This window comes from Panthera tigris, chromosome C1 (genome assembly GCF_018350195.1).
Source record: "Panthera tigris isolate Pti1 chromosome C1, P.tigris_Pti1_mat1.1, whole genome shotgun sequence".
Taxonomy (NCBI): Eukaryota; Metazoa; Chordata; class Mammalia; order Carnivora; family Felidae; genus Panthera; species Panthera tigris.
In genome coordinates, this window is record NC_056667.1 from 19,800,504 (window position 1) to 19,811,466 (window position 10,963).

The window sequence follows — 10,963 nt, forward strand, 5'->3', positions numbered from 1 at the left end:
GGTAATGACTTCATCCTTTCAGGATCTTTGCCTGAATCAATCGTTTCATTAGGGTTTGCAAAAATGGCAATGTCTGATTCTGTCTAATCAGACATTAGGGAGGATTTATTAGGGAGGATTCTTTTGTAAAAAAGAACCAGAGCCTCAATTTGATTACCACATGTACCGTTTTTAATGGTCTGTTTGAAGTGGTTTTGGTTTTTGAAATGGCCAGTGCAAATAGACTAATATTTAAATATGTCAGGCCAGATAGTAAATGTTTCCTTTTCCTGCTTTGTTCTCAAGTGAGTGCTTGTTAAAGTTACCCTCCAAGAAGGTTTAGAAGACAGAGCCAAAGCAATGAGTTTCCAGTGGGTCACCTAAGGCTCAGAGCGAGGAAGGACTTTCTAGAGTAAGAACTGCCCCCTCTACTAGGGACAAAGAACTTCCAAATACAGACAACCACTTGGTGGTACTGTGATGGGAGAAAGTTGTCTCTTCCCCAAAGCCATGAGTCCATGGGTCTCTAAAGTTTCTGACCCTTTTAAGGGCGCCTCAGCGCCTCGGTGGCTCAGTTGGTTAAGCATCCGACTTCAGCTCAGGTCTGATCTCATGGTTTGTGGGTTCCAGCCCTGCGTCGGGCCCTGTGCCAACAGCTCAGAGCCTGGGGCCTGCTTTGGATTTTGTGTCTCCCTCTCTCTCTCTGCCCCTCCCCCTCTCACGCTCTGTCTCTCTCCAGCTCTCAAAAATGAATAAATGTTAAAAAAAAAATTTTTTTTTTTTTAAATAAAGTTTCTGACCCTTTCCAAATACCAGGGGAGATGATGAGGAAATGGGAAACTCTCACTGAGGTATTTGGAGGGAGATTCTTTGGGCTAATTACGAATTGCAGTATCTGTGGTCTAGAAGCTGGGAATCTCATAGAGGGATGGGAAGGGGGTGACCAGGAGCAGGGTCCACTGGGACCTCCTGTTTGTTTTAATGTTGCCTTTTTAGTGAAGTATTATATAAACACAAATCATAACGTACAAGTCAGTAAATTTTAAGAAAGTGGATATAGCCAGGTGATCAGCACCCAGACCAAGAATCCCTTCTACTCCCTGCCCCCTCCCAAGCATAACCATTCTAAGCTAACTGCTAATAGCTTAGATTGGTTTTGCCTGTCTCTGAATCGTATATCAATATACTCTGTTATACATGGCCTCTGCCATGCCACAGGCTCTCCGGGGTTCATCCACGGCGTTGTGTGGCTATAGTTTGTGCATCCTCATTGCTGTGTCATTTCTGCTGTATGAACAAGCAATACTTTAATTGTCTATTCTACTGCTAATGGATGTTGGGTTGTTACCAGTTTTGACTCTGACAAATAATGCTGCTGTGGCATGTGACCGCACATGTGGGTTTTAACACTGTGTGCACCCCTGGCAGTGGACCCACCAGGTTGCTCTGTGTGTGTGTGTGTGTGTGTGTGTGTGTGTGTTCATCTTTAGCGGGTGATGCCAAACAGTTCTCCAAAGCTGTTCTGCCAGCTTACACCCCTCCAGAGCATGGGCTTTTGTGTCGTTTTAATCTAGCCATTCTGATAGATGTGGCGTTTTTTCTCATAATGGTTTTATTTTTAAAATTTTTTTAATGTTTGTTTATTTTTGAAGGAGAGAGAGACAGAGAGTGGACAGGGAGTGGGAGAGGGAGAGGAAGACACAGAATCCGAAGCAGGCTCCAGGCTCTGAGCTGTCAGCACAGAGCCCGACGCGGGGCTTGAACCCATGAGCCGTGAGATCATGACCTGCACCGAAGTCGGACGCTTAACCGACTGAGCCACCCAGGCGCCCCACGGTGGTTTTAAATTGCCTTTCCCTGAGGGCCAGCGAAGTGGAGCACCTCTTTGCGTGGTTCTTGCCATTTGGGCAGCTTCTTCCGTGACATGCCTGTTCGAGTCTTATGTTTATTTTTAAAAATCGGGTTGTCTGCCTTTTTCATCTTATTTGGCCAGCGTTCTTTGTTTCACACACGGAGCGCTTTTAAGCCTAGCTTCCCTCGTGTTGTCACCCTGTTTGAGAACTCAGTAGGGAGTCACACTTTGGCTTCTGTGTTTAACCAGATGATTTACACAGAAAAGCATTTTTTTTTTTTTTTGTGGTTGGTCAGAGGCACCGAAATGCACATCCTCCAGTGATGGTGATGAAAACAAAAGGGGGCTGCTGCTCTGGTAGCCAGCACCACACAGCACTTCCCACAGGCCAGACACGTCCAAGCCCTTTATAGGTCAACTCACTTAGCTGTTCCAACAGTCGGAAGTGGCTATTGTTGCTGTGCGCACTCTGCAAGTGAGGGAACTGAGGCTCCGGAAGTAAGTAAAAGTCTCACAGCTAACCTGGCTTCCCTATCCTGTTATTGACGTCCTCTGATCTGTAAGGGCTTCTTTTTTTTTTTTTTTTTTTTTTTAAATTTTTAAAAAATGTTTACATATTATTTTTTTTTTTAATTTTTTTTTTAAAGTTTATTTTTGAGACAGAGAGAGACAGAATATGAATGGGGGGAGGGACAGAGAGAGAGGGAGACACAGAATGGGAAGCAGGCTCCATGCTCCGAGCCATCAGCCCAGAGTCCGACGCGGGGCTCGAACTCACGGACCGCGAGATCGTGACCTGAGCTGAAGTCGGACGCTTAACCGACTGAGCCACCCAGGCGCCCCATTTACATATTATTTTTGGGAGTGAGACTGCGAGTGGGGGGAGAGGCAGAGAGAGAAGGAGACACAGAATCCGAAGCAGGCTCCGGGCTCTCAGCTGTCGAAACAGAGCCCAGCGTGGGGCTCGAACCCGCGAACTGGGAGATCGTGACCTGAGCCGAAGTCAGATGCTCGGTCGACTGAGCCACCCAGGCGCCCCTGTAAGTGCTTCTCAACAAGCACTCACTGCATCTTAATGTCCGGCATGCTGGTGGGTTCAGCCCAGCGAGTGCTGGAGTTACTATGACAGCAGCTGTCATCTCCCAGGCCCTGTGCTAAATATCCCTGGTACGTAACTCATGTGCTCCTTCCTGCCTCAGCACTGTCACCAACCCCATTTCTGAACCCCAGGTGAGAAAACCGAAGGCTCGAGAGGTTAAGTGACATGCCCCAAGTCACGCAGCTACTGCCGGTAGAGCCAGGATTCACACTCCGGCCCGACTGAAATCACAACTCTGCCACAGGCCACAGCCTGTTACTCGGGGGCTGCATCTGACCTGAATACATGTTTTGTTTGGCCTGCAAGATGTCGGGTGGTTTTTTGTTTGGGGTTTGGTTGAGTTGGGTAGTTTGGCTGCTTTTGAAACCTGGGCCCGGGTTGCTACGTGGGTGACTGTCAGCTGGAGTAAGTAGCAGGTGCCCCTTTAGACGGGTTGGCATGGCTCCGTCTCAGCCTGGCTTCGCTCATTGCTTGCCCAGCCTGTTGTGCTCTTCAGTGCAGAGAGATGCGAGCATCCGCTACCCCTTCCGCTGCACAAACGCCTAGGGGACCGGTGTCAGAGTCACCGGTGGGGCTACCTGCCATAGTGAGCCACGGTCACCTGAAGGAGTTTGTTGTTTCTCTGTGTTGTGTTAGAGCGGGATAAAGATTGAAAACTTCCCTATCCCTGTTTCCCGAAAGTGTCATCTGTGTCACACTGAACTGAAAAGGCTGTGGAATGAAGGTCAGAACCGGGCTCAAGTCTCACCTCTGCTTCTTACGTACATGAGCAAGTCAAGTTTCTTCTCATAGCCCCGGTTTCCTTCTCTGTAAAAGAGAAGCCAGCAGTCCCTGCCCTGCCCACTTACGTAGGTGTAACCTACGTAACAGCCCCCGTGAGATCATGGTCAGGAAAGTGCTTTGTGAACCAGGAAGATCACTTGTACAGGATAGTCCGTGTCCTCAGCCAAGCTGAGCCTCCCTGACCTCTGGGAAGCTTGGCTGGGCCCTCCACAGGGAAGAGAGTCTACATCCTTGAGGCCGGGCCCTGTCTTTGGGGTCACAGACTTGTATTAGGAAGGAGAGCCCTAGGAGCTGGACAGGCACTGCCCAGAAAGGGGCTTCCCATGGGTTTGGATATACTTTGCAGCACGTAGCTGGGACCACCCTACCAGCACAGCGCTCTCCTCCTCATCTAGCGCTGTTCCCTCTGGGGAAGTGGACTATCCTGGGCCATGTCTACCCTCCAACCTACCCGCCCCACAGGCACCTGCTGGAGGGCTTGGGACTCAAGTGGGACTATGGAAGCATCGTCTCATAAAGCCAACTAATCCGTGAGAGTCAACTAATGTAACCTGCGAGATCTCTGTGTGTTTCAGAGGTGTGATTTGTTTATTCATTGCACAAAGTTCACTTAACACTCGCTCCGTGCTGGGTGCTGGAGGTGAGCAGGCGTTCCATAGATAGATGCAGTTATTTGTGGTTGAAGGATCCTCTGCTGGCCTGAGCTCAGAACACTTGAGGAGATGTCGTGGACGATGAGGCTGAAAGGGATAGCTGAGCCTCCCACACCAGGAAGGGGACTTTGGGCTTTATCTTGCAGGTCGTAGGGAGCCATTGAAGGTTTTTGACAATGCCCTGTTAGCTTATGGGAGGAGGAGCACGAGAGTAAGACCAAGTTTACTCTGGGATGTGTTGGGTTTGAAGGTCTGTGGAACATTCAGTGGTTTCTATCTGATAAGCAGTTATATGAGCCTGGACTCAGGAAAGTTCTGGGCTAGGGTCAGCGATCTGAGAGAGTGGCTATACGTAGAACCATACCGAGGGAGGGGAGAGGATGAAAAGTGGAGTGTGGTTCAGCCCCCTCAGATTACAGAGGAGCAGGTGGGAGCCGGAGGTCTCATTTGCTTCAGGTCTCAGAAGTAAGTGTCATTCGGGGCGCCTAGGTGGCTCAGTCGGTTGAGCGTCTGACTTCAGCTCAGGTCATGATCTCGTGGTTTGCGGGTTCAAGCCCCATGTCGGGCTCTGTGCTGACAGCTCAGAGCCTGGACCCTGCTTCAGGTTCTGTGTCTCCCTCTCTCTACTCCTCCCCTGCTCATGCTCTCTCTCTCTCTCTCTCTCTCTCTCTCTCTCTTTCTCGCTCTCTCTCTCTCTCTCTCTCAAAAATAAATAAACATTTTAAAAAAAAGTAAAAAAAAAAAAATGTCATTCATCCACTCAACAGATACTCCTTGAATACCAACTGTGTGCTAGGAACTATTCTCAATGTTGAGATATAGCAGTGAGCAAAAACACTTGTGGAACTTATATTCCAGAGGGTAGATTCAGAAAAACAATTAAATAAATATGTCAAATGGTGGTAAATGCTATGGATAAAAAGAAAGTAGGGTGAGGAGACTAAGGAGTACTGGTTGGTGATTCCTATTTTATATGGAATGGTCCAAGGAAGGCCTCACTGATAAGGTGACATTTGAGCTGAGACCTGAAAGAAACAAGAGAATAAGCGAGGCAGATGCCTGAGGAAAGAATGTTCCTAAAAGCTGGAACAGTAAGTGCAAGGGCCCTGAGACAGGAGTGTGCTTGGCATGTTGAAGGATGTGCAAAGAGGCCAGTGTGGCTGAAGCTGATTGAGCAAGGAGGAGGGTGCTTAGAGGACAACAGAGTGCAAGAGACGTGGGTGAGGGGCACGGGAGATCAGGTGGGGCCACTTAGGCCATTGTAAGGACTTTGCCTCTTAAGACGATAAACCTTGGAGGGGTTGCAGCCAGAATGACGTGATATGACTTATATTCAACAGGCTCACTGTGGCTGCTGTATTTAGAACAGACTGTAGGAGGCAGGACAGAAGCAGGGAGACCAGTGAGGAGGTGTTTGCTGTCATACAAGGGAGGGACGATAGGGTCCCTGGTTGGGATCACTGCTGCCAGTAGAGGGGTTGAGAAGTGGTTCAGCTCTGGATATATTTTAATGGTAGAGACAGCAGAATTTGTTGATGCCTTGATTGAGGAATATAAGAAAAAAAAGAGGAATTGGGAATGACTCTTAGGATTTCGACCCAAGCAATGGGAAGTTTCAATGGAACTGTCTTTAGGATAAACTGTGATGAGCGGATCTGAAGGGAGAAATAAGGAGAGTTCGGGGGTGGACAGGTGAAACGAGGGCTGCCTCGCGGACACTGACATGAAATTCAAGTCGGCAGTACCAGCAGCACTAAGGGCCCCATTCCAGCCCCTTCCTTCCAAATTCTGGGTCCTTCTATCCCTTTCTGGGCCCGTCTTCGTAACTCTCAACTCTCTCACCTCTGGCAGTTGACCTGGGCCCCTGGCAGCCTGCCCACATGGAGAACTGACCGGACCCTCTGCCCCTAGGTTGTTCATAGGGACCTCAAGCCCAGCAACATCCTGTACGTGGACGAGTCTGGGAACCCTGAGTGCCTGCGCATCTGTGACTTTGGCTTTGCCAAGCAGCTGCGGGCTGAGAACGGACTCCTCATGACACCTTGCTACACTGCCAACTTTGTGGCACCCGAGGTGAGCGCTCCAGCCTCCTCACCTGCGAGTGAGGCGCCCTGGCACAGGAAGCCTCGTGCCCTTTACAGAGGCCCCACGCTATCCAGGATTCTAGTCTGTATGGTCTTGGCCTAGGTACCAAGAGAGGATCCAGCCTTGGGGCGCCTGGGTGGCTTAGTTGGTTAAGAGTCCGACTCTTGGTTTCGGCTCAGGTTGTGATATCGCGGCGTGTGAGTTCGAGCCCCGCATCGGGCTCCGTGCTGACAGCGCAGAGCCTGCTAGGGATTCCCTCTCTCTCCCTCTCTCTCTGCCCCTCCCCCATTCACTCTCTCTGTCTGTCTCTCAAAAATAAATAAACAAAACTTTAAAAAAAAAAGAGAGAGAGAGGATCCAGCCCATGGTTGGGATCCTTGTCTTACCCTCTGTGGGGACCACGCAAGTGTTCGGGGCCACTTGGTGCTGCACGTCTGACTAACCACCCTCCCCTACCTTCCTGCCAGGTGCTGAAACGCCAGGGCTACGATGAAGGCTGTGACATCTGGAGCCTGGGCGTTCTGCTGTACACCATGCTGGCGGGGTGAGTGTCCCCTTCCCCCCAGCCCATTCCTCCAGCCCTAGTGCACGGGCTGGGGTGGTCTGATGGGAGAGACTCAGCTCTGCTCAGGAAGGTCTGAAGATACAGATGTAGCCCTGCCTTCGGGAGCCTCACCGGGACAGGGAAGATACCGCCCTGGGGAATACTCAGCCTGGGGGGGAGACACAGCCCCCCCATCCCACCCTTAGCCCCAGGATGGGGGCCAGAGGCTAGACCCAAACTGGGTGGACCTTCCTCCAGATACACTCCATTTGCCAATGGACCCAGTGACACACCAGAGGAAATCCTGTCCCGGATCGGCAGTGGGAGGTTCACGCTGAGTGGCGGAAACTGGAACACAGTTTCAGAGACAGCCAAGGTAAGTCTGTGAGGCCCAGCTCATCTGGGATGGGGAGGCAGGGTCCCATCCTAGGGTGTTTTAGCAGTTCATGAACAGATGGCCTGCAACCTGGTTTCTCCAAGTGGAATGTTCCATAAATCCCTGTTGCCGTATTTCTCCAAGTGGAAGACTCCCAGGAGGACTGCCCTCCTGCCTTGTTTGGACACCTTGGTGATCATCAGTGGCCCTTCCCATGTTCTGAGCCCTGTGGGGGACAGAAGGCTGCATAATCGCAGCCCCTGCCTTGTGGGAACCTGGTGTGCGGAGAGATACGGGCTTGCACACAAGGAGCGGAGATGTCTGGCAGCAGAGAAAGGCAGGCCCTCCTCCAGGGGTGCAGGCATTAAAGGCATGGAGCAGAGTTACTGACCATGCGAAGCACAGAGGCCTTCTCAGAGGAGGGAACATTTGAGCTCTCCGTATTAGCAAGTTTCCAGTTAAGGGAGCCTCTGTGCCAGGCAATGGGTTAAGGCCTTACTCAATAGTACCTCACATCAAACTTATGAGGCAGGTATTTGTTATCCCTCTTTCTCAGAGGGGAAACTGAGGCTCGGAGGGTTGAAGTAATTTGCCCAGGATACTCAGTTGATCAGCAGAAGAATCAAGTTTTGAAGCTGAGCCTACCTGATCCCAGTCTTAGGTTCTCCCCACCTTCCTGCGTGGCTTCTAGAAGGTGAAAGAGAAAGGAAAGGATGTTCCAGGAAGTCCCAAAGAAGGGCATGTGCTTGGGGAGGCCTTGGAATGATCTGGAACATGGATCGCAGGGGCTCCTGCAAGGGTTCAGGCAGGAGATGGTGGGAGATGGCCGCCTTGTCCATTTCTCACCAGTGGGACACAGCCTGAGCTCCCCTGCCAGCTCCTCCCACCAGCCCTCTTGTTTGCTGTGCCCCCCCAGGACCTGGTGTCCAAGATGCTGCATGTGGACCCCCACCAGCGCCTCACAGCTAAGCAGGTGCTGCAGCACCCATGGATCACCCAGAAAGACAAGCTCCCCCAGAGCCAGCTGTCCCACCAAGACCTGCAGCTCGTGAAGGTATGGCCACTCCGGGCTGCTGGGCATCTGGTGGTCCAGGCCAGGGTTCCATGGGTAAGAACTTGGGTGGCAGAGCCAGGAGGTGTCATATCTGTCTGTCCTCAGGGAGCCCCAGTCTAACATGCAAGAGTGTCAACTGTCCTCTGGGGGACATAGGCTCCGACTCTGAAGCCTCCAGTGTGGTGGAGGAGGCAGGACTAATGACCACGAAGGAACGCCAAGGCTGAATTAAGAGATGGCTGGGCGGGTGTGGAACACAGAGAGGCTGGGGAGCACACGTCCCCCCTCCCGCCTATACCTCCCACCGTTGTGATCTGACCTCCCACCCTCTCTCCCAGGGAGCCATGGCAGCTACGTACTCTGCTCTCAACAGCAACAAGCCCACCCCCCAGCTGAAGCCCATCGAGTCCTCTATTCTGGCCCAGCGGCGGGTGAGGAAGCTTCCGTCCACCACCCTGTGAGAGGCCAGGGCGTCCAGGCCGCAGGGCGGTGCTAGCTCGATGGAGGCAGCATACTTCCCAGAGGGAGCAGGCCTGAGTCACGGGGCCAGAGGAAGCGGAGCCCCCGAGGGACCCAGGAAGCAGCCAGCCCGGATCACCCCCAGTGAGGGTGTGAGAAGTGCCTTCTCCTTCCCCGGGATGGACTCTTCTCGGCTCATGCTCTGCCGGTTGAAATCAATTCACTGTACAGACTCTTACCTTTTTTTTAAGGGAAAAATGGCATCAAACTGCCATGGATTTTTACAAGATCCATTTGCCTTTCTGGGAGCAGAAATAGCCAGTGAGGCCCCAGGAGGGGCACTGAGTCATACTAGGGCTCTCTGTGGCTGAGACTCCTTAGAGCTTTGGCATCCTCCCCCGGGGAACCCCACGATTGGCCATCTGTAGCCATCTGCACATACCTCCAAGGCAGTCCAGCACCACCTTCCAAAGCCCTTGGCTGTTTAGCAGAATTTGCTCTATCCGCAGTCAGCTCCTTTTCCGTTCTGTTCTGCTGGGGCAGGGGAAGGGTCTAAACCTCTTCCTGCTAGAAGAGAGGACCGAGACTCCGTGGCTCCCAGCTCCAGGCACCAGCATCCACACCGGCCCTGCCAGTGGGTTCCCTGCAGTGAGATTGGGCAGCCCCAGGAGGAGGATCGAGAAAGCACTTTTTGGCCGACTTGTGTTGGAGTCTGCTACAGGACAGAGTTCGCAGGAGGCCTGTGGGGCTGGCCAAGAGAGGCAGGGGCTCTTTTTCGTTTCTTCCTCAGCTGGTATCTCAGGGTTCACCTGTCCATGGCCTTCCTAATAAACTTTCAGTTGAGTTGAAGCACACTTGCCTCTCTTCTCATCCCTGAATTTGCCCTCTCTGCTGTTGGGTGTTGAGGACTTTGCAGCCACAATGGGCCAGGGCCAGCGAGCCCAGCTGCTTAGAGCTCAGGTCACTTGGGGAGCAGGTGGGACTCCCACCGGGGGTTCCCGTTATGGTATTGGTGATAGTGACGGTGTTATTAGCCACCAGTGACCAAGTGTCAGGCACTGCGCCTGGGTCTCACATGTATATTTCATTTGATCTTAATGTTGTGAGGTCAATGCTCTTCTTTTATTATCTCCATTTATAGATGGGGAAACGGGCCGAGAGAGGAGAATGACATTTTCTCCACAATAAGTATTTTCTGAGCACCTGCCCTGGCCCTGCTCCAGACACTGGCGAACCAGGTAGAAAATAAGGTCATTCGTTGCTTTCATGGGTCTTCTCTCCTAACAGGGGAAATGGGCAAACTGAGGTCAGCTATGGATAAGACGTATGCAGAATTAAATTGAGATGCGAGATGGCATGATCAGGAAGACCTCCCTGGGGTCTTCTGAGGTGACCCAGAAGCTGAGATCGAATGATAAGGGGCTGTCCAAGACCGGGAGACAGGGTAGTGTCGGGACAAACGCCCCAAGGGGGAAACAGCCCGAGCATGTTCAGGGAAGGACCAAAGAAAAGGCGATATGGCTGTGCTATCAGGGCCGGAGGTTTGCATGAGATGAGGCTGGAAAGGAAGGTGGGGCCGGTCATGCTGGGCTTTGTGGCCCAGGGTGAGGAGTCAGGGTTTGGTTCCAAGAGGAAGCAGGTCAGTGGCCACTACAGTGGCTCCGATAAGAGATGAGGTGGCCTGGACTAGGACGGTGAGAGCGGCGATGGGGAGGAGGTGGGCAGGTAGGATATGCTTTGTAGGTAAAGTAGACAGCATTTGCTGGCGGTTTGGGTAGAGAGGCTAAGAGAAAACGGAGATTCGTGAGATCTTCCAGATTTCTGACTGGAGCAGTTGAATACTGAGGGGAAAGTTGTGGAGGCAGAGGCTTGAGACGCCTGTGGGAGATATCTTTTAAATCTCCCAATAGAAATGTCACCTAAGAGTCGTAACCAGAAGTCGGAGTTCTGGAGAGAGGTCTGGATTGGAATTATAAATCTGGGAGTCATTAGCTTGGAAGAAACTTGTAGAGCCAAGAGGCCGGGCTTTTCCAAGAGTGGCTCACGGACCAGCAGCGGCGGCGTCTGGGAACTTGTTAG

The 10,963-nt window shown here is 51.9% G+C and overlaps 1 protein-coding gene across 7 annotated transcripts in view; it reads left to right on the top strand.

The window, feature by feature from the left end:
* RPS6KA1 (ribosomal protein S6 kinase A1) overlaps positions 1-9,733 on the top strand; it is a 53,613-nt gene extending 43,880 nt beyond the window's left edge. For all 7 annotated transcript variants that reach the window (XM_007078149.3, XM_042995664.1, XM_042995665.1 and 4 more), the window contains 5 exons: positions 6,278-6,439; positions 6,919-6,995; positions 7,254-7,371; positions 8,288-8,425; positions 8,764-9,733. In XM_007078149.3, coding sequence (XP_007078211.1) covers positions 6,278-6,439; positions 6,919-6,995; positions 7,254-7,371; positions 8,288-8,425; positions 8,764-8,886 — 618 coding nt within the window. In that variant the 3' untranslated portion in view covers positions 8,887-9,733. The remainder of the gene's footprint in view (positions 1-6,277; positions 6,440-6,918; positions 6,996-7,253; positions 7,372-8,287; positions 8,426-8,763) is intronic.
* The last annotated feature ends 1,230 nt before the right edge of the window (positions 9,734-10,963 follow it).